This window comes from Pararge aegeria, chromosome 1, assembly GCF_905163445.1.
Source record: "Pararge aegeria chromosome 1, ilParAegt1.1, whole genome shotgun sequence".
Lineage (NCBI taxonomy): Eukaryota > Metazoa > Arthropoda > Insecta > Lepidoptera > Nymphalidae > Pararge > Pararge aegeria.
Genome location: NC_053180.1, coordinates 8,836,133 through 8,859,668, shown reverse-complemented (window position 1 = coordinate 8,859,668; position 23,536 = coordinate 8,836,133). Strand labels below are relative to the sequence as shown.

General features: G+C 34.4%; 2 protein-coding genes across 2 annotated transcripts; one reads left to right on the top strand and one right to left on the bottom strand.

Moving 5' to 3' along the window:
* Positions 1 to 2,681: 2,681 nt before the first annotated feature.
* LOC120624765 (coiled-coil-helix-coiled-coil-helix domain-containing protein 7) lies at positions 2,682 to 7,421 on the bottom strand. Its single transcript, XM_039891489.1, has 3 exons — positions 7,288 to 7,421; positions 7,110 to 7,208; positions 2,682 to 5,757 (listed from the first exon to the last, which is right to left on the bottom strand). Exons 1-3 carry the CDS (start codon positions 7,327 to 7,329, stop codon positions 5,644 to 5,646), a joined length of 255 nt encoding a protein of 84 aa, XP_039747423.1. The 5' UTR covers positions 7,330 to 7,421; the 3' UTR covers positions 2,682 to 5,643.
* A 410-nt stretch (positions 7,422 to 7,831) lies between these two features.
* LOC120627212 (partitioning defective protein 6) lies at positions 7,832 to 21,598 on the top strand. Its single transcript, XM_039895089.1, has 7 exons — positions 7,832 to 8,025; positions 9,854 to 10,079; positions 16,364 to 16,491; positions 17,313 to 17,410; positions 18,053 to 18,221; positions 18,755 to 18,891; positions 19,477 to 21,598. The coding sequence occupies exons 1-7, from the start codon at positions 7,966 to 7,968 to the stop codon at positions 19,598 to 19,600; spliced, it is 942 nt and encodes a 313-aa protein (XP_039751023.1). The 5' UTR covers positions 7,832 to 7,965; the 3' UTR covers positions 19,601 to 21,598.
* Positions 21,599 to 23,536: the final 1,938 nt, after the last annotated feature.

The window sequence follows — 23,536 nt, the reverse complement described above, 5'->3', positions numbered from 1 at the left end:
GATTTGAATCGTTCAACCAATCACAGTTTAGAATGGGCGTACTGTGATTGGTTGAACGCATGACGGCCAGTTGATTGGTCTTGAAATTTATAATTTCCTTGTGCCTTTTTTTCAAGATGAGCGTTGTTTATCTATTATTTTATAAACATTATTTTCAAAAGATTTACATCATTGTCAAATTGTTAAAAAAATAACTATTATGGCAACTGAAGCAATATTTTTTATGAAAATTTGCCTATAAAACTTTGCGTAGATAGTTTTGTTTTCAGCCTTAAGTGCATGGAAGACGTGGAACTGAAAACCTTACGAATTTCCTAATCTTAGTGAAGTTTACAGTTTTGTGCAGCGTTTACTTTTAAATGCATTGAAGAATCTTACATGTAAGCAATTGTTGTATAAACTCTTTCCGTTATTGACATTTTGCCCAAACATTAATTACCAAGTCTTTCTTTGGAGTTTGTAAATTATGCTTATGCTTAAAAAATATTCTTCTGTCAGCACAGTTTTTTTTTTATCGTAGTTATGTATTTATTACGAAACAACATTATTATTGTAAATTATTTAAAACTTTTGTTTTTTACATATCTATATACTATAATTTCAGTACGCATTGTCTATGGATTTGTCTTCTAGTATTTAATTTTATTTTAAGTGTTTAAGTATGAAATTTTTAGTTTTTCTTTTGTTTAATGAAATTAAATTAATTTAGATTATTTACCAAAATACCAAGCTACAACAAAAAACTTACGCATAACCTAATTTAAAACTGGTCGCTGTACGTGCTCTATCAGGGCCGTGGTACTCTATAGTGTAGAAATCGATACTGCGCCCTGAAGTAATTCAAGAGTGTCTGCGCAGACACCGTTCACCGTAGTAGTTCAATAGTCTGAGTTGATATTTTAACTAGACTCGTGTGGTGTCTTGAGCCCCATAAAATGTATACAGAGACGTGTCCAATAGACTCAATGATGTGCGCTTCGATACAAAATCTATGAAGCTTCTGATGGTACTGTCTGACGCGTCGCGTATATTTTAGTAGCAGTGTGAGCGAACTTGTAATAGAAACAGGGTCTTGTCATACTAGGATTACATCATCAGTAGAAGTAGTGCAGCTTGCGATCAGCTTTAAAACTTGTATAAAAATATTATCGACGCCAAAGAAGTAAAACTTTTTTGGTTTCGTTCGTACTAGTATAAATAATGCCCCTGCGACTGTTTTGTTGACGTCGGACGTGGGGGGAGGTCTACCAACTTTTCAGGAGTTCGGAATATACCAGCTCCTTGGGACCCACATCCAGCGATCCTCCGGGTATGTTGCCCATCACTTCTTTGCAACTTCAGCTGTATAAATAAAGGTCTCTTTGTGTCTGATGTGATCTCTTAAAGATACTTCTAGAATAGCTGTCTCCAACGCCCGGGGAATCACAAATGACATAGGACCGTCAAATTTTCATATCCTTACAAAAGACTAGCAGTGGGCAGCTATCGGTTGATATGATGGTACATATTCGTCCGTATTCTGTATTCAGTCTATCCGTAATCTGTTGATAAACAGTTGTTATTTTTTTTGAATTGTATGAATATTTTTTGACAGTAACAACATTGCTAAGTTTACTAATGTAAACAACTATAGATTACTAATAGATTGAATATAGAGAATGGACAATTATCAACCAGCGCAGGGCAACTCTCGGTTGATAAGATGATATACATATATAGAAGCCGGTGGCCTCACTTCACAGATATAAAGGTGGCCGCATTGACAGAACGACCTAAGTCAACAAGACTTCAAGTCTGGCCCAGCATTTCATATTATCTGTTTCTACCCACCGTTTAAACAGTTTATTTTTAATATTTTAGAGATGTTTTTTTAATTCCTTCTAGACTAATCGATACGCTATGTCACTTGACGGTTTATATTATTCTAAACGTATTTTTTAAATACTCGACGTAGCTGTCCCGTAAATAAACAAGACAGAATGCCGCGTGCTTCATAAAGCGAGAGGCTACTCGAAGAAAGTACTCATATATAACGTGATATTCTAAATGTCATCACTTTATTAGACATCGGTGACAATTCTATTGTATATAAATCCCCCAAACTACTAGTGTAGTTTTAGGAATTGACGCTCTTAATAAATCTAGTCTCTACTTTTTCCATAGGAAACGTAGAAGAAAAGAACAGCACTAATTTTATATTAGAGATTTATATACAACAGGATTACGTTGTACCTTTGTCATTTCACTTGGCGCCACTGCTGAATCTGACAAACATTCTAATGACAACATCGGTCAATATAGTCCAACAAAAATAAGAAATATAAAATACACGTTATTTGCGTTCGACAGAGAAGTACATCCAGTATCTATCCTTTTCTCACGCAAATAACATCAGTTTGTTTACATTTATCATTTTCGTTGGCCTTTATTTAAAAATGACGATGAGTCTTCATTTTTTTTTTTAGTTATTTTATTTTATACTAATTTTTTTTAGTTATTTTATTTTATACTAATATTTTATACTTACATATATTCTGTAAAATGATAAACTTACCGCCATTTATAAAACTAATTTATTCATGTTAATTAATTATAATGTATTGTTACTTTCAGCTATTATTGCTGGGGTTTTTTTTATTACAATTCGATTTATTTTTAATATTGGCAGTATTTTATAAACTTATGACAAAATATATTTCTTCTTATTATTTTATTTGTTTTGCTATACATTTTGTATGTTAGAATATAGTTTTTATTAATTGTATGTTAAGTATAATAAAGTTAAATACCAGTTTAATGTTTTACCTCTTTTAAATTTACTGTGTTTGGATCAAAGCTGAAACTTTGTAACATGCTTCTGCGTTACATTTATATACCATGCGTGCTATGGTATGGTACACATATGGCATTACGTCTTTGTTTAGTATTTAGACATGCAGTGCTTGAATGATCAAGTAACATTGTAATATTGCGTGCTCAAAGGTTAATAATTTGAACTTAATTTTTTCTAGCTCATTTCCTATAGGCATGCCACCAGGTATTCCCTTTTCAATTGATTTTATATTTTCAAACAACAATTATCAAGAAACTTTACTTTATATAATAATTATCAAGTAAAAGGTTCCGATAATTATTTCATGAAATTATAAAGAAGGAAGTTAATTGGAGTCAATGATTATAGTATTTAGTATACATTCTAAGTCGGAACTCAATACTTACATTGCAGAGAAAACATGACTTGAACATGGATGGATAGACGAACAACCCTATAAATGATAATATAAATCCTTTCACTTGGGAATCCCACAGATTAGATGGCAGCTTTTGTTTTCCCATGATTTAGTATAGATAGCAGAACCATCTTACAAACTTTCAACCTTAAATCAAACGCCAACACAATTTTGCCTCACCCTCTTGGGCTGTTTATACTATAGAATATTATCATAGTCTATTGTTTAGAAAGTGAAATAAAAGAATGAACACAGAGAAACTGTGGAACACCAGTGAATTTTAATATTAAGATAAAATGTATAATTCATTTTATTGAAAATTTCAGTATTACTAGAATAATTATAAGAAGTTTCAAATAAATCAATTATTATTTTATGTTAAAAAAATAATAGGCTTGTCATTCTTGTTTATTTTACCCACGAAAATAGACTATATAATATAATTTAAATAATAATTATGTACTTTCACAGTGTAAAAGTGGTATAACTCAAAAATAAATCTGTATATTACCAGAATTTGAGAAAATTTGTAAGAGAGGAAACATTAAAAAAAACAATTTTAATAAAAGATAACAAAAACTGGGGTATATACACACTTGCCAGTTGCTGTAACATTTTCTGTTTTTCTTTCAGTATTTGGCCTCTACGATTAAGTGTGGAATAATATTATGGTCTTCTGGTTCATATTTGTTGAAAAATGACAGACACTAAAGAATTCAAAAAAGTGTGGGAAGAAATCCAGTGATACTTACCACAAATGTTGTCTTACGCGAGAGGGACTATCGTTTTTCCTATTTCAATAAGAAAAATAAAACTTAAGATAAAATTGTTAGGCCAAATTACCTACAAGCATAGTTATTATGGAATTTGTATGTGTACCACATTTTTAGTTAAATTAAAAAAATAAGTGAAATATTTTTTACCTTTCCCACTGTTAAGTTTAGTTTCGGTTTGTCCAAATCTGGACAATTTTAAAATTCCTATCTTCTAGCATTTAAACTCTTGTGAGAGGACACAATGAAATATATAAAGTTACAGGAGTTTTCCCTAAGGATCCCTATTCTCATAAAAAAGGATCCTGAAAGAAAATGAGTTCAATCACGTTACGCGGAGCGCCGTGAGGAGAGCTAAGGACGAGGGTAGTTCTTGTGTTATTATATATTTCATTGTGATTATCCTATCATTTGGTTGGTTGTATTTTGGAACATGTTCTTCCCAATATGCCTTGATCGTGATTGTGATAGCTTAGTAATACTCTTAGCTAGCTAGATAATCGCTTATACACAGAATGTCATCGCTTCTCACTGATCACTTTATTATCATGTGACAATATAATTTTACGATAAACAAAAAATTGGTTGTTTTATTATTTGAGGTAGTACTAGAACCCTATAGTGTGTGCCTTGAAGTGAAATGTTACATTGAATAAAAAGTTAGTGTTGTAAATATATTTTATTAATATGGCAAATCTTGAGGCTTATTGTATAAATTATTTATAATAAGTTAGATCCATAAACTATTTTTAAAAGAGTATATTACATTCACGATATAGAAGGTTTAGTTTAAACAGTAAGTATAAACTACATATAACAGGGTGGTAGAATGAATAATAATAGCAGTAAATAAGTTATATATAAAACTTCAGCCTTTACATTAAATGCAAAGAGTAAACCAAACTGTGTAGTGGTCATAACACAATATTTAAAACCTTCTCATGTAGTAAACACTTTTCTATTTACCAAATTATTATTCCACTTTTACATACAACTATATGTGCCCTGGGGCTTCGCCCGCGTCAATAACCGGACGCAGCATACTACTACATAGTCTACACCTACCTCAATAAATCAGATACCAAACGTAAAGTTTTTTCAATCGTACTTCAGTTCCAGTGCCAAATATGATATTAAGTATAGACAGTATTTCAATAATCAAAGTCAAATTCCCGAGAACCTCGTTCGAGTTCTAGCATATTAAAAAAAAAAAAGAAAACCCTTTCATAAATTATTGCATTAATGTAATCTTTAATTGTAAAGTTCCTAATAGGCAAAAAACTGATATTTGAAATGGTATGTTCAAATATCTGGTTTCTGTACATAAATAAATAATAAATTTTGGTTCAGAATCATGGAAATCATAAATACCAATTTTTAATCCATTATTTAGTCCCAGTCACAAGAAGCTATAAATTTTGTAAACAAACACATATAACTTGACCAAGTGAAATTGCATGTTAGTATTCCATTCAACATAATATGTAAATTCAGTGAACTCAAAAGAGTTTACCGAATTTGGGATTATAGTAGTTTATTGAATTGTCAAAATAACTTAGTAGTTTTAAAAAAATTGTAGCTTCTTGTGGCAGTGACTAAAGATAGATAAACTTAATGGAAAATCCTTTTTTTATTAAAATTTATGACTTTCCTCCCATCTTCTGAATATATTCTGCTTTAATTTTCTCCCTCTCCTCAACATTAGGCAAGTATGGTACAATACCTCTGACTCTTCTATCTTTGGTCACCTTACCCTGAAATTACAATTTTACTTATTAACCACTTTTTTTTGGTCACCTACCCAGTAACTTTCCTAACAATAGCTAACCAATCAACAAAATTTAAACATTTTTTATTAGGAAAGTTTTTCCCCATCCGCATTTAGTCTTTAATGGAGAATCTATACCAAAGTATTGCTTTAATTTAGCCAATTTGTACCTTTAATTTTAGTTTTAATGAATTTTATGGCTGCACCAGTAAAACTTACATAGCTTATACATATAATTTTATTGACAACATGCTGCTTTTAGTAAAAAATATGGAAATTGCATTTTGTATGAAGACATTCAAATTGTTAAAAAGGTTACTGGATTGGACAGCTGTTACTTCAATGCAATTTCTAAATAGACACGAATACATGAACAATACAACACCCAAGAACATCACCTATTTTTAAATATTAACTGCGTAAGTAAGAATTAAATTTAAAAATCCAATCCATTATGCATTTTTTTAGACATCTTTAAATTAGATCAAGTCCTTAGTCTCTAGTCAGTAAACATATTAAAATTGCTATTGTGAGATATAATTAGGAATTAGCAAAGGTTAATGAGATTACCTCAGTATTCAAGCCACCTAAAGTACAGTTCAAGGTCTATTCATGTTATTCAGGGCCAAGGCTTCCTAGGCCATCAGAACTGAAATCTGCTATAGACATGCAGTCAGTGTTAACTTAGTATTTATAGTGATAGCCTACTGATTCTGGCTTAATTCTTCTTTTTGCGAAGGAACATATTCAATATCCAGCACGCACCTTAACTTTCAGAGTTATGTGTTTTAAATTTATTTTTGCTGATAAATATTACACTCGCTTTAACAGTGAAGGATAACACTGTGAAGAAACCTACATGCCAGAGAGTTCTCTCTATAATGATCTTAAGTGTGCGTGTCTACCAATCCGTACTTGCCCAGTGTGGTTTAATACTCATTCTGAGAGGAGACTGGTAATTGATTCATAATGATGAACACTGTTAGATTGATAGTATCAGACAGGGTGACAGCTCTTATAGAGCATGTCTAAACATCAAGATACACTCTGGAACTCTAATGCTCATCTGTTTATTGTGCTAAGTTTTTTTTATTACTTCTTGTGCTTAGACTTAAGCAATAGTTAAAACAAGATAAATTTAAGAGTCCATTACAAATTGGCATCTTTTTGACACTAACTTTGGCTGAGGGAAGTCAAAGTACGCACTATGGATTTTAGCCTAAGTCTTCTGCAAATACTGCCAAGTATTAGAGTTCATACATGATTTCTCCTTCCTGACTGAAATGTCCTCTTTTCCCTCATTGCTACCTTCGTAGAGCATGAAAACAACTCACTCACCCAGAACTTTTTGCAAGTGTTATAGTTATCGAAATAGGCTTCACACTTTTCTTGATTAAATCCATTTCTATTAAGGCATTGATATGACTTTTCTTGCTCCTAAAATATAAATAAATTTTTGTTATGTAATTTTCAATCTAAATTTCATCAGTAAAAGTCATTTAATGTTGGCTAGCACCTTTAAACATGGATTGAAGCGTTCTGCATCGGTATTTTTCATCGTTTTTCTTTTGGTTTACAATAAATCTGTTAGGTACTTTTCCAAACCTAAATATATTTATGTTTTGAGTTTTGATTTGTATTGACAATTTGATTTTGACGATTGTATTTTGACATTGATTTGACAATTATTTGGCAATTTCCATAGCTACAAAAAGCAGGTGAAAATTGAAATCTTTTTCCATGCATATTTTATACAATAATAGAATTAAATTTTATTAATAATTGATTTCACTTTTTGATCTTTGAACTTTAAAAGGTTGACGTGCTAAAATGATATTCTCAGTATTTTGAATTTTATGTTTATCTACGTTAGGTTAGGGGTTATGCGTAAAACGGAAAGATAATATTTGTTTTCTATCAGTATCTAGCAAGAGACATTGTTAAGGCTTAATATTTTGGCCAATGAACGTCCAGCTTTTTCTGATAAAACTTTTTCGATTGGTCAAATATTACTAATGCATCAAATATTTTGTAAACCAAATGGAGCTGTCCAAAATTACGACGCGAGAGTGGTGTTGAAGGAAGTCTCATCAATTTGAAACTTTTGAGTTTTGATATTTTACAATGTTTAAAAATAAGTGCCTAAATATTTAAAACATAGTTTAACTTTAGTGCTGTGTTAAATGCTGTCGAGATGTCGAAAAACAAAATCGCCGCTCGAATTGACAGCCAAAGTGTGGAAGTTAAGACTAAGGTATGTGGGAGCAAAATTTCTAATTTTCTTACTTTTGTCGACTGTGATTCATATTTTAATGAAAGTAATGAATACTCGGGTCTTCTGTCCTCTGGGCTTTACTTTAAAATCGGGTCGTAAATTAAGATGATCATTAGTTGGTACTGAAAATTATGAAGTCAACACAAATTAATGCCTCTCAAATTTAGCTCAGTGTAACTTTATGTTCAGCAATATCATTCAATTAACCAATATAATTTACAATCTTGCCCATACCTTTCTTTTTCTTTTAAGATATCTAGTTGTTACAATAGAATAAGAATGTAAACAAGTTTTCTATTATGTATCCCAGGTTTAGCAAAAGTTACTTGCTGTTAATGTATGCTTTTAAATATAAATATGTTAATGGATGATATTGTAGGTTTAATGCAGAACATCTTTTAATCTAATGGTGATGGTTGCAATTGCTGTTATTAATCAAATATACTGTAATTTGGTGCAGATATATCCCAATTGACCAATTGACTTTGACTTTACTTTTGGGGGCCGTGTTTGAATCCCGCCATACACCTGTAACTTTTTTAAGTTATATGAGATTTAAGCCATCAAAATATCACATGCTTCAAAGGTAAAGAAAAATATTGTGAAGAAACCTGCATGCCTGGGAGTTATCCATAATGCTCTCAAAGTCGTGCGGAGTACACCACCAGTCCCTGCACTAGGCGAGTGTGGGGACTACAGCCCTAAATCCTTCCTTCCTTATAATCCTTCTCATTACTGGAAGAGACCCATTCCCTTGTAGTAGGCTGGCAATGGGTTGATTTCATGATGATGATGATTACTGTAATGTTGTAAATTGAAGCCATTGAAGGCTGCGTGGGAGCTACTATACCAACCCTTGGCATGAACTGCCCCTGACGTTTAAAATGATTGTTTTATAAATATGCCTAAATAATTAACCACAAACTGGGTTAATATTAGTTGGCCATGACAAGTTTCATGTCTAAATATTCTACATAATACCAGGAGGGGCTAATGTAGTACAATGTACGTTGGAATACATATGTAGCGCTTGTTAAGAACATGGGTACTATCAGTAATATATTTTCAAAAACTACAACTCTTATATGCCATACCCCTAACAGGTAACATACCACTTGACATTGTATTGGAATGCTTAATTGCTTGGGAGCAAGTCTTTGTCAGTAGGATGATAATTTACCACTGTTTAAGTCTTCCACCAGACCAGACCTGAGAAAATACAGAAATAATAAATTCCCAAATTGCCCCTGCTTAAATGTAATTTTGTAATGATTTATCTTCTTATAGGTTAACAAAGTATCAGCTTCTGTTTGTTTGGGGCCGCAAGACTCTAATAGTAGTTGATCAACTTGAAGTTTTTAGACAATGTTATAGTGTATTTACAGTTTTTTTTATCTCCAAGTTTCTCTTTAAGTTTCCATAGGAACAGAATTAATATCAGAATAACCACAGCAAAATGTGCTTGGGTTATGCTGGTCAGCAATAAATTTTGTGTTTAGTCTACTCATGATTCTTGAGTTATATAATTTTTATATCCATAGTTTCATACTATAATTTTATAAATTCTAAAGTGCTATAACACACTTTAGAATTGATAATCGTCCTTACTTTAGGTCCTTAATAAGCAACCAATCTACTTGATTTTACACATAGATTTTGATGAAAAGATGGAGAGTAACATTGCCTAGCTTTTTACCCCAGGAAAACAAACGGTTCCCTGTTTGTAAAAAAACCTCGTAATAAATGCAACACGGAGGATACGGGCAACACTATTTACTTAATAAATAACCAAAAATTGTATTTTCAGTTTGATGCAGAATTCCGTCGGTTCTCACTGAACAGGACAGAGAAACTTAAATATGAAGACTTCAAAGGATTAATAGAGAAACTTCACAGATTGCATGATGTGGCCTTCCTGATCAGCTATACTGACCCCCGAGATGGCGACTTGTTGCCCATCAATAATGATGACAACTTGGCTAGAGCATTGCTCACGGCAAGGCCACTTCTCAGGGTTATAATACAAAGGAAAGGTATGTGAAATTTGGTTTTCTGAAGTTATTAATATATTTGGTTTGGGCTTTACATATTTACACATTTATACTAAAATTCAAAACTTCTTTATTCATGTAGGCCTATCAGAGGCACTTATACAGATGATTATGAGGAAGGTTACTCATTGGTTAACCTAAACTTAAAGCTAAGAGGGTTCCAAACGGTTCAAAATAAACAAATTTTTTACATTTCCTTTCGGACAACAAAATAAAGGAAGAGCAAAAAAGATTGATGGTGAGTTGACGGATGTGTGTGGAAGGAGAAAATATATGCTGACCTCACATAATATGCAGAGAATTAAGAAGAGTGATACCTGCGTAAGCCTAATGATCAAGTCTACTTTTTATCCCAGGAAAACAAACAGTTTCCACAACCTTTATAAAAAATCGTGATAAACATGGCCTAAGAACCCAGGCAACAGCTAGAACCTTTAAAAGAAACTAGTGCTTATATTCTATTTTTTCAGTTGAACATTATAATGAATTTAAAGAATCTTGTTAAATATCCGCTAATGTTTACTAATATGGTAACTTTTATGTGCTAATATTGCAATGACGCGGACGTACCACAGCTAGCCCATGGGCTAAATTACTTCATAATTTATATAACCTATAATCACTCTTATTCCTATAGCAGTAGCGGTTAATATTATTTTTAAGTATGAATGCCATATGCGTCTCACTCAATAGTACGGCACTCATTATTGCAGTGGTATAAATTAGCATAGAATGTGACACTCCCGTGTTTGTTAACCAACAAATGTGATAAGGTTTGGAAGCAACGTTACGCGGCTATGTTTGACATTGCAACAGCAACTAACATTTTTGTGGGTAAAAAGTTGTTATAACTCTTAAACAAACATAAAATATTCATTTTTTACATAACAAATCGTCATTAAAATATAAACACGGTGACATTTTTTATAAGACTCCAACCAACTATGCAATGGTAAAAAGAGTAATAAACTTAATTAAAAGCTCGATAGATACGAAACATCCTACATGAATTGTCAGCGGCGCGGTATCAATTTAATCAATTGCGGTGGTTTCATGAAGAAGAATAAAATATTTAAAGAGGTAGGTACTAACCGATCAGCAGATTCCAAATTTCTTCAGATGTTTTTCTTTTATTTACGACTGTAGTAGGAAAGTTGAATTATTTGTGCGCTGAGTGAACGCTGTCTTTTTAAGTTCGATTATCAGGTCCCAGACCTGGGAATCGGTCCCGGCAGGAGCATTTGGGAATTTATAATTTCTGAATTTTCTCTAGTCTGGTCTAGTGGGAGACTTCGACCGTGGCTAGTTACCACCCTACTGACGTGCCGCTTTGCGATTTAGCGTTCTGGTACGATGTCGCGTAGAAACCGATTAAGAGAAGTTTAATATAACTGCCATACTCCCTAGCAGGATAGCCCGCTGCCATCTTAGACGGCAAAATCACTTATCACAGGTGATATTGCAGTCAAGGGCTAATTTGTACTAAAACACAGGCGGAGGCAGCCCTTTAAAATATTCCCATTGCCATCATTCGGGTATGGAACCGTAAAAGTCAACTTTGCAAAGATCTTAAGTGCTCGCTATAGTAATTGTTTCCGGCCTTAAACCGTCTGATGGCATTGACCTAAATAAATAAGATTGACCTAAAGAAGCCGTAGTTAATAATTATCTTCGGTTAACGAACAAACACAAAGATACAATGGCACGTTTTTAGTTTATAGAAAGAACGCGTTTTGAAACAAAACCTCCGTAAATATCCCGAGTTATTATAAATATGAAAGTAATTTGTTTTTTTGTCCTTCCACGCAGTTGGAATTTGTTTTTTTGCTAAGATATAGTTAAATTAATTTAATACTTTAGCTATATTATATCGGTTCGGTTGAATACGGAGAACGTTTCGTTAGAAGACCAACACCTAAAAATGTTTGACTCGATTTGGAAATAATACACAAAACCTCGTTGTTATAAATAACCGTATGTTTCGAACTGCTTCAAAACATACGGTTTTCCTGACCGATTTCGGCCACGGTAGTCAATCTTCGGAGAGATTTTCAAACTATGTGGGAGATATTATAGAACACAATAATTTTGTTCTCAAACACAGGTGCAATGTCTATTCCCTCACTCTCATAGTCCAATGGGATGGCGATCCGACACGACTGGAATGAGTTCAGGCGCATGACCGACAGCTTAACGTGCTCTCTGAAACACGGGGGTCAATCTACGCCAATTTTCAAACACCGGGCTGCTACTAAGATTTTTATAGAAGAACCCAATCCTATGCATTGGCCCGCACTCGAAAATGCTGACCACTAGACCAAGGAAGCATATGCTTACAGCTCTTATATCAGTATATGGAGTATGCCACCCAATGTGGGTTTTATCTCTTTTTCCTTGCACCAAAAATTTGTAATCCCATAACTTTCACGCCACGATGATTCATTAAGCCACTATAAGCTAATCCAACAGAGCGCGTCGATTTAATGATGTAGACATAGCTAATGTACAGTAGGTAAGTTTACAAAGCAGAATTATAACAAGTGTGTTACTATAAATATAATTATTTGGACACGGGTTACTATATAAGTTGGTACTAGAACAATTTTTAAAAAGTATTACTCGATTCAGAGAATATAAATTGTATTACAGTTTTCATACAAAACGAAAAAAGTTGGCAAACATAACCATGGGGTTTGAATATTTACGTATGACGCCTCGATTACCTAAAGTTAGGTACATAAATGTAGGTAATCCAGGGTCCATATTTAATAAGATCAAAATCGATCTTGCATGATACTAGCGACCCGCCCCGTCTTAACACGGATACAATGTAGACACTTATCTGGGGCAATTAGCAGTGATTACATTACATTGATTTAATCTTTCCTGTAAAGTTTAAGCCGCGTTTGCAATGGAAGCGTAAAAAAATATGTTTGTTACACATTTTTGAATTTCATTGCCTTTTCCTACTACAATATTCATGCTGGCCACACTTATAAACCTTCCTCTTGAATCACTTAATCTATTACTGAAAATTGCATGCAAATTCGTTGCGGTGTTCAAAGGTCTAGGCGTAGAAACATCGGAAGCGTCTTTGTTTTATACTATGTGATGATTAGTATAGATTTTATATGTAGTCGCTATTTTTGTAAAAAGAAAAGTGAAGAATGAAAATTTTTTTTTTATTTCTAAGCTCATTTGCAAACGACCTCACTAGGCTTTTGTGGTTCGAGAGCTGTTACCTCAAGGTTTTTATGAAGCGATCTCTTGTCGGAGTCTTCGATAGAGCGAGTTTTCAAGATCTTTTCAATAGATTTATCTCAGATAATATTATACCGATCTCTCATATCTTAAACAATTATGTACTGGTTCTGATGTGGATCGATTTCATGATTTTACTTTATAGATTGTTAGGTATTGGGATTTTCCGTCATGAATTACGATTTTCTCAGTAGGAGGTACCATTAATTCGGAGTTGAGTTACGAAGTTGGCATAGTCCAGCCCCGTGCCTCGGAGAGCTAGTTAAGGCGTAGGTAAATAATGAGACACTATTATGGTTATGTCGCATAATAGTGTCGTGGTAGGTTATGTCGCATGCAAGTTTAAAAATATTACCGTTACAGCATGAAATGATCTCAGATGTCCATACATGTTGATAACAATCCTTCCATTCAATTTGTTAGTTAGTTAAATGACGCGTTAAGACATCTTACGTGTGACGTAAACTTGACGACGCGATGTGTAGATTATTGCACGGTTATTGCACGAGAGTTATAACTGTAATAATATTGACTACTTTATTTTGTATTTTGCATCTCGAACATGGACATAAAAATAATCCACAAATGAGATTAATAGTACGATGCAATGTAGACTTACATTATTATTTGTTTAATATCGCGTAAAGACTGCTTACACGTGAAGCTGGCCAGTTGTTGCAAACAGGCTAACTACTCTCACAATTTCAGTAGTATTAGAGCTTTTTGTGACAGAGCTCGTCCTGGGAAGTACTATCACCATGACGTGTTAATAGCGTGCCCTGCGAAGTGTTGCGCTGTTTATAGGCGGTGGTATTCCACTTACCATCAGGTAGGCCATCTGATTGGTCCGTCAATTATAACTATATTTGAAAAAAAAACACACTAGCACACGTTCCTCTTACTTACCTCCGGAGTTATATTGCGTATCACCTGCTTTAACGGTGGAAGAACATATCGTGAGGGAACCTGCATGCCTGACAGTTCTCCATAATGTTCTCAAAGGCATGTGAGGTCTAGTAATGACCAGCGTTTTGGACTATGGACCGGTTTGCACTAAGGGACTATTTCCATTTTCATTCTCAGAGGAAACCCGACCCTAATGGCTTCATAATGATAATATGTACAGACTTATATACAACGGGTATTACCGCGGGGCGCATAATATAGTACTTATAAATCTAATTTCCAGGGAATTTTACATGGCCTAGCTTATTCAGTTATAGCACATCGACGTGATTGATTGATTTAAACGGGGTAAAAATCTACGTTTAAAGCCAGGGTTTCCTATCTCCATTCAAAATTTCGGTCAAATTGGTTCAATAGTTGCGGTGTGAAGGAGTAACAAACCATCTCTCTCTATGGTGATTCCTTCATTACCTACTGAAGATCGTGGTCCTGCTCCTGCTGAGGTCTCACCTTCGAGTAGGTAAATTGTCTCCATCGTTGAGGCCATTTTTGGATTTTATAGACACCTTCAACTGGTCAGCCCACCTGCCAGTGACCGGCGCGGCCTCTAGTTTTGCCTTTGGTGTTGCCTTTAACAAACATACGCACTTTCTTATTAACTTTCGCCTTTATAATATGACTATGTTGCTCACGTTCTTTGTCCGCGTAACTAACGGTTTTTTTTACAAATCTCGGTTGTTATCCTCGAATTAAAAGTAGCCTATGTTACTCTCCGTTTTTTCAACTAACTCTGTGCCAAAAATCAAGTTGATAGGTTGCTTAGTTAGTGCGTGAAGGAAGGACAAACAAACAAACACACTTTTGGATTTATAATATTAGTGATCTTACAAATACATCGTAATGACTAAGTATATTAGCTAGCTTCACTATGATTAATGGAACTAAGTTCTCATGGTTAACACAATTAATGCAATGTCAAGTAATGAGACACCTGGGAGCAGGTTACCAAATAAAGTTCTGTGCAAGTTCTATATACCACGTTGCTTAGTCACATCAGTGGTAGGTACCTTCTTTGAAACGCATTTTGTCCGGCTCGTAGCGATATATCTGGGTCAAAACCTTTAATAAAATATACCAGGAAATACTGTACGAGCTTTTTACAATGAACAATGAGTTTGCGTAGAAATTTTTTTATAATTATACAAGCGGACCTCAGCGCCATCTGTCGGGCTGATTTGTGAATCTAAATCATCCAGGGTGCCACCCAAACGCATACCAAAAAAATCATTTAAATCGTTCCAGCCGTTTAGGAGGAGTTTAGTGGCATACACACGCACACAAGAAATATATATATAAGATGTAAATATGCATACACATTTTTCAACCAATTTATAAATTTTTCATGCGCTGTGATTGAAATGGCACGTTACTATTCAGATTTTTTTTCTAAATAATGTCATCAAAAATACTAAGAACGACCTCGCCGGATCCTCTTATATATAATCATAATCATCAAGGCAAGTCAAAATCGGGCGATAGAGCTATGCTTGGAGTGAGGTACACCAGTCCGTCCGTCCGTCCGTGATTAAATCAGGAATGAGGAAATCCTTAGATGAACCATAGTTACCGATATATTTGAAACGATATGCAGGGACATAAGTCCAATGGACTTCCAGCACTGGACATCCATTATTTGAAACGATATGTAGGGACTTCCAGCACTGGATATCCATTGGTTGACATGATGATGATGATATATATATATATATGCTCGGAAGCGGTGATAGCGCATTGGGTAGGAGCTCTAATTGCCTTCGGGGGGCCGAGTTTGAATCCCAGCTCACACCTCTAACTTTTCTTAGTTATGTGCGTTTTAAGTAATGAGAATATCACTCACTTGCTTCAACGGTGAAAGAAAACATCGTGAGGAAACCTGCATGCCAAAGAGTTCTACGTAATGAAAAGGTGTGTGGAGTCCACCAATCCGCACTGGGCCAGCGTAGTGGACTACGGCCTTAACCCCTTCTCATTGTGGGAGATCTGTGCTCTGTAGTGGGCCGGTAATGGGTTACCTGAAGGACTTTTTTCTTTGTTTATAGGAGACAGTTTGGAAGAATTAAACGGCTATGGCACGATGCGACCGAGGAACATAATCTCGTCGATACTCAGCGGCACACCGGCTAAGAACAAAGGGCTCGCAATATCAAATCCTCACGACTTTAGAATGGTGAGTACTGTGGTACATCTAAATAATAAAACTTTAAAATTAAAAAAAAAAAACCCGATTTTTAATACCGCGTATATTATTACGACGGCCGATTGGCGCAGTGGTCAGCGACCCTGCTTTTTGAGTCCAAGGCCGTGGGTTCGATGCCCACAACTGGACAGTGTTTGTGTGATGAACATGAATTTTTTACGCTGTTTGGGTGTTTATCTATATGTTATATATTATTGTAGGTATATTATTCAAGAAATAATTATCAGACATCTTAGTACCCATAGCACAAGCTACGCTTACTTTAGGACTAGATGGAGATGTGTGTATTGTCGTAGTATATTTATTATTTACCCTTTCATTTATACCCTGCTCGGCTAGCATGGGCAGGAGACAATTATATCCCCGGGAAAAGGATAATAAATTTATCTTCTCCCACAGCTTTATCAACTCTCAGAGCACTGGCGCATAAGTGGAAATAATATCCAAATAATATATGTGTATTAATAAACGGGGGTAAACTCCTTTTCCATGTTTCAGCAGGTGGGCACGTTAATTATATCCCTTGTCAGGGGATATAATCGGGGGACATAATTTTTATCTCGCGCCCGTGCTAGCCCTGCAGGTTGAGGGAGTTGTGAAAAAAATGCAATCGCCATTTTATGGTAGCGGCCATCTTGGATTTGAAATTTGTCACAGTGAATAGACTTCTAATAGTCAAGCCCTTTCATTTGATAGCTGTTTCCGTAGTTATAACACACCCTATACTTTTACTGTAGTAATTGGTATATCTAGTATATAATTTGTTAATTTTTAGGTATAATGTTTTTCAGGTATCTGCAATCATAGATGTAGACATAGTTCCAGAGACATGTAGAAGAGTGAAATTACTGAAACATGGCTTTGACAGACCTCTAGGATTCTTTATAAGGTAAATAAAACAATTAATAAAATCCAAACCATATTTTAATAGATATATAACGAGTCAAATCAGCGGCCCCATGGGACCACGAATGGGTGCGATGCGGAGGGGTGCGGGGAAATGGTGTTCAGCGGTCATATTTTTTTTTTCTTGTTATTAGATAAAACAATATACAAAACAGGTAAAAACTATAGTTTAATCTAAATATAAATAATAACAAGTTTTGTTCTAAGCTAAAACCCAGTGTATGTACAACTTGGAGACTGTAAAAGCTAGCAAAAAAAATAAAATAGAACGCTGTAGTGTATGTAGGGAAACTAAATGAAATGGGATAAAAATATAAAAAAACAAAAATTTAATCAAAATTGCAACAAAAAATAATCAATTAAACAAAAGTTATTAGTAATTTATAACCACATAAAGTACGTAGAATAGTGGTAATTAATAATTTGGTTTTTTTTTCTAGATTTTTCTTTTTCTTGATCATTGTAAAAGGGGTTTTTAAATTTAATTCTTGTAATAATTTTTATTACAAATGCCCTTAAACTTTCGGCTACACCTTTTACAACAGAAACTTCAGCCGAAGCTTTCTCAATGCGCCTATACTGCTCGATCAATGTAGAAAGTTATCATTCACTTATCCATTTTCAGAGATGGAACATCAGTCCGGGTGACACCGAACGGCGTGGAGCGGTCGCCAGGCATCTTCATATCGAGGCTAGTCCCGGGTGGCCTCGCCGAGTCCACTGGTCTGCTTGGGGTCAATGATGAGGTGCTCGAAGTCAATGGCATAGATGTTTCTAATAAAACTTTAGATCAGGTGAGTCCTTGTACTGATAGTGTGTTTAAATCCCAAAAGATTGGTTTCAATGCAGCTAATGGCAATGCCAGGAGACAATAGAAATTAAAGTGCCAATGGTAATAATATATATCTATTATGACCACTGGATCTCTATTATTATCAGTGTTAATAAAAGACATCTGTTATTACCACTGGACCTCTATTTAAAATGTTAATAATAGACATTAGTTGCAATAATATTAGTCTACGAGTATATTTTACTATTATTGCAACTGGATTTTGGAGTGTTATTCTGTTATAGTTTTTTTTTAATATCATCACAATAAGCCCTTGACAGCAATCTCACCGAATGGTTAGTGATGATGCAATCCAAGATGGGCTACCCTGGGGGCTCTTTCGGAACCCTCCTAGCTTAAGTTCTTAGTTTAAGTTTAGTTAACAAATGTAGTTATTACCATCATTTTAAAGTAATGGAAGCATATTTAGTAATGCTTCATAAGTGCCTAAACGAATTAAGTAAGTATTTCCCTCATTTTGTATCGTTTGTTCAGGTAACGGACATGATGGTGGCGAACTCATCGAACCTCATAATAACGGTTCGGCCCGCCAACCAGCGCGCCGGCCCCCCGCCCCCCGACCCCCGTGACCCCCGCGCCTCCCAACCACCCAGCGAGACAGATGAGGACAGGTACTAGAACTATTTTTTTTTATTCAAATATCTTAACGCACAGGTGATGAGATCGTAGCGGGTTAACTCGTTACGGATTTAGAAATAGTTTTGCCGGTTAATAAACGAACCCGAAGCCTTAACCTAATTAAAGAGCAGAACCGGGTTTTAAGCCCTGTAGGGCTAAGATGATCTTAACCATACTTACGGGTTACTGGTTCTCCTAAAAAGGTACTATAAGATCGTGACGTGACCGGATTCGAATTAAGTATGCGACGCGATGTTGAGATTTTTTTTTGATCATTAAAAGATTCATAAAAAGCAACCAATATACTCAGTAATGACTATTATATAGTTTTTTTTTTTTAATTTAAATAAATAGCGAAGAGAAACTTTTTTCGAATATAATTCAGGTTGATATTTTTTTCCATCAAGATGAATGAAAAATAATGAACTGAATGACCATTTAGTCAGAAATATTAAGATTTATGGTCAAGAGTGACCACTTCCGTTTTTCACTGTGAAAAACTACACAGATTAAAAAAAAAGAAACAATGGAAACTTTTGCAAATAAATGTTCAAGAGAAAACAAACTACTTGTTTCAGATTCGATCAAGACGACCACGACGAGATCGTAGACCTTACGGCTGTCACCCTCGAAGACCAACCAGAGCCTCACTTCCCTCACAGCATCACAAGCAAGGACGATGGACAGATCCTGCATCTATAGTACACACTCGAGAGGTATCGCCGTGCGAGACAGCAGTTCTGAGGACCTGGTTTATAAAAAAAACATCATCATCATCATCATGTCCACCGATGGACGTCCACTCCTGGACAAAGGTCTTTTGTAAGGAGTTCCAAATACCTTTCGGGTCCAGTTTCTCCCTGCGACTAATATGATGTCATCTGTCCACACCGTCGGGCTTTACCAACCTTTACCGGTGCGAGGTCCCAATTCTAGCACCTTGAGACCTTGACGTCTATCGGTCCTCCGTGCTATGTGCCCATTGCCACTTCAGCTTCGCGACTCGTTGAGCTATCTCGTTAGCTCTGGTTCTTCCACAAATGTCATTATTGATTCGATCAAGTAGAGATACTCCGAGTATAACTCTCTCCATCGCCCGCTGAATGTCTCTGAACCTTCTTATGAGACGTATAGTCAGTAATAAACGATTAAACGTTAACTTAGCCAACACTTGGAAACATCTGTCAGAGCAGCAACTTTTCATATATTTACTACCCGTTGCCGCTTGCATTTGATTTTGAGATTTGTTTGTTGTTCTAAAAACTAAAAGCTTTCTTTTTCAACTGTTAAGCTAAAGGTTACTTAACGTAAACGGATCTCTGATCGGACTTTGGCTACTTTCTTATTTATTTTGTTGTATGGTGAAAGCACCATACAACAAAATAAATAAGAAAGTAGCCAGTCATAAAATGTTTTGGTCTGTCAATAGGTTAATTTATATACCTAAAGCACGATAACATGTTATACAAGTTTAGCCACTGTCTCTTAAAGTGGGTACATTAAAGTAATTACAATCCATGTTTCAAGTAAATAGTTAACCTTCCTATAATTTAATTGGTGTGGAATGTCATAATTTATTCTCATGTATAAAGCAATAGCTGATAATGATATTCATATAAAATTCCGCCTCTTTTAAAAATAGCCGGAGCTCTTTTTACTTAACGCGGTGACTGATGGAAGTTTTTTTTTTAATGTAGTGGAAACGGCACCCGGGTGCTCTTTCGGTATAACAAGTATCTTACGTCTCACCTCTAATATAAGCCGCGCATAACAAACAAACAGACACGAAATCGCATTTATAATATTATTAGTGATGATTTTGCTAGTAGAATCCATTCTAATCCCGGCATATTTTATGTACGGAGAATTGGGAAGATGTAAATTTTACATACATTTCCATCCCCTTGAACGTATAATTTAATTAGATCTTTAGTCAAAATAATTACGATATTCTTAAGGTAAAACCATTTTCTGCTAAAATTTTGAAAAATTTTGTCAACTGTTCCTGCAATAAGTAGTAAAAAAATGTTATTTTTTTATCAAAATATCTATCTATAAATTTATAATAATATCAAAAACGTTTGTTTGCTGAGCTTTTTGTAGCTGAAATACGTTTAAAACGAGAAACGGGATCAGTAAAAATATTAACTCGGAAAATTATTATTCGATTTGTCAATATACTAGCTTTCTCCCGTGGTTTCATTTGTAGTAACTATAGGTAGTCGGGTAGAGTTATATGTAACTTCGAATCCGACTAGAAGTTACTGAGATCAGCGTAATATAAACTGTTAGGTTAATAATGTTGGTTTACATGATTACAATTCGAAACTCCGTTGGCAAACACACAATTTGCTCTGGATCTATAATCGCATTGAATCAGTATTTAATAATACTAGACTGTGCCCCGTTGCTTCAGCCGCATATGGGTCATAGACGATTTTTATATTGTATCCCATACCCTATAACCTAAATTGCAAAAATATGTTTCCAATTGTACTAGTACTTCATGAAATTTAAGCATTAAAATAAACAACAGATTTATCATATTACAATACACCATTAAGTGAAACAGACATTCCATTGTAGTGATCTAATGCATCGTGCATTCCATATTAGATTTTATTACGTATGTATATTACAGACAGTGGCGTGCACTTCATGCATGCACAAAAGCACTGCCTACCCTAAAATTTTATATAACTTATAAATGCAAAGGATTTTTCCATTTGGTGGCATCTTCCTGCTTTATGCATACCCTGGTCAAAAACCCTGTGCACGCCACTGATTACGGATAATACTATGTCATTATCATCATCTACCCATTGCCGCCCAAATACAAGGCACGGCTCTCCTCTCAGAGTGAAAAGGGTTTGGTCGGCTTCACTAGTTTCCATCCAAAGAAAGGGGGACCTTTCTGGAAACTGTTTTGTCTCGTAGAACAGGGCCCTGTACTCCGTGTACTTGTAATGTAATGTATTATATTAAAATGATATTATGTACTTAACTTAAAAATTATTCCTCAAGGTAAACAAAGACCAACTAACAGAGATAATTCCTGTAAACAAAGGACAACCGCAACTTTCAGCAGTTAAGTTGTTTCCAAACAATGCATTAAATAAAATTACAGTGACTATCTATGTCGTTGATAGTTAAGATAAATTATCTATTTTCGTTGACCTTTGTTTAGTACAGTTAAAAGATGTATTTAAAGCAATAATGGAACTGATTTTTAACAGTAGTTTGTCAATATAAATAGAATTTTGCTACTTTAGGTAAAAATTAATAGTTTGTAATAAATATATTATGGCTATTAAAAATCACAATGATTAATACGAAAACTATATATAGTGGTAGCCAACTTATCCGAGTAACTTTTTTTTTGTCCATTTATCGAATAGATAATATATCTTTTTGTCGTTTGTACGCCTATCAAGTAACTTTCACCGACCTTTAATATTACTTATTTATTTTAAACTCTTTATTTGTACACAACAAGTTAAAAAAAACAGAAGAAGAATATTAAAAAAAATCACAAGACAGAAGCAGAATACAAATATTACCTACGATAAGAGTGTCCGAGGAAATAAAATGTCTTCTGGTAAATTTGTCGAAACTAGGAAGAACACCAAACATTTTCCTTTGGAGACAAAGTGGGAATAGACCTAATGATTTTGCCAAATACTACTAAAACTTTGACATTACGTGCCGCAGCCTCGCATCGTGTGCACGTGACTGCTCAAGGTTGTAGCATGATGTTTTCTAATCTACAAAATTCCTTAAGAATTGAGATAAAAAATATTTAATCATTTTTTAAATCGTTCGAACGTTTCAGCGCGTCGAACGAACGAACAAATACCTCGGCTTTATTATTACTACAGACATTACTTTTATTTTTAAAATCGATATGTCGTTACTATTGCTGTTCTGTTACGTGTGACAACTGAAATGCTTTTCAAGCTATATTTTACGAACCGTTGTTGGCTATCACTATACGTGATACGGTATTGTATTCAAAAGCATATCAATGTACCTAATTGAAGTAAATAAGTTAAATTATCGTAATGAAATACTATTGGTAGGTATTAAGATATATTCAAGTTTTGAAATAGCTTTTAGAATAATCTTTTTGCTATTATCATACTTATATAAAATCACCACACGAATACATAGTTGGAATGGGGGCCCGGTGGGTACTATGCCGATTGGTAGTTAGTAGAGCATTCATGTTAATTAAAATAACAAGTTTAAATAAGAATTACGCGGTGACAACCATCATATCAGCCGTGTTTTCATTTAAGATCGAATAGGATCACGGATGACTGGCAAACAGAAAACGGTCCTAAATACTAAGTATTAACAATAATTCAAAAGCTCGTCTAGGAATCATTTATAATGATGGAAAATGGACTTTTTCCAAATGGCCTTGTAAATTAGTGATAACGTTATGAAAGTTTTTTTAGTAACCCAACTATAAAAATAGATATCACAGTTGGGGTAAAGAAATATTTACAATATTAGATTTTTCTGATGTGCTACAAATCATTACCGGAAGTGATTTTTTTATACAACATCATTTATTATTATGTTGTTTGTTTATCTGTAACAAGTTAATCATTTATATAAGTAATTTTAATGTTA

Excerpts from the sequence above, each read along its gene's own strand:
- LOC120624765 (XM_039891489.1), bottom strand. The coding sequence starts at position 7,329 with ATGAAAAATACCGATGCAGAACGCTTCAATCCATGTTTAAAG. Across the intron at positions 7,209-7,287 it reads GCTTCAATCCATGTTTAAAG|GAGCAAGAAAAGTCATATCA; the intron begins GTGCTAGCCAAC and ends TTTATATTTTAG. Across the intron at positions 5,758-7,109 it reads ACACTTGCAAAAAGTTCTGG|GGTAAGGTGACCAAAGATAG; the intron begins GTGAGTGAGTTG and ends TTGTAATTTCAG.
- LOC120627212 (XM_039895089.1), top strand. The coding sequence starts at position 7,966 with ATGTCGAAAAACAAAATCGCCGCTCGAATTGACAGCCAAAGTGTGGAA. Across the intron at positions 8,026-9,853 it reads GTGTGGAAGTTAAGACTAAG|TTTGATGCAGAATTCCGTCG; the intron begins GTATGTGGGAGC and ends TTGTATTTTCAG. Across the intron at positions 16,492-17,312 it reads ATCCTCACGACTTTAGAATG|GTATCTGCAATCATAGATGT; the intron begins GTGAGTACTGTG and ends AATGTTTTTCAG.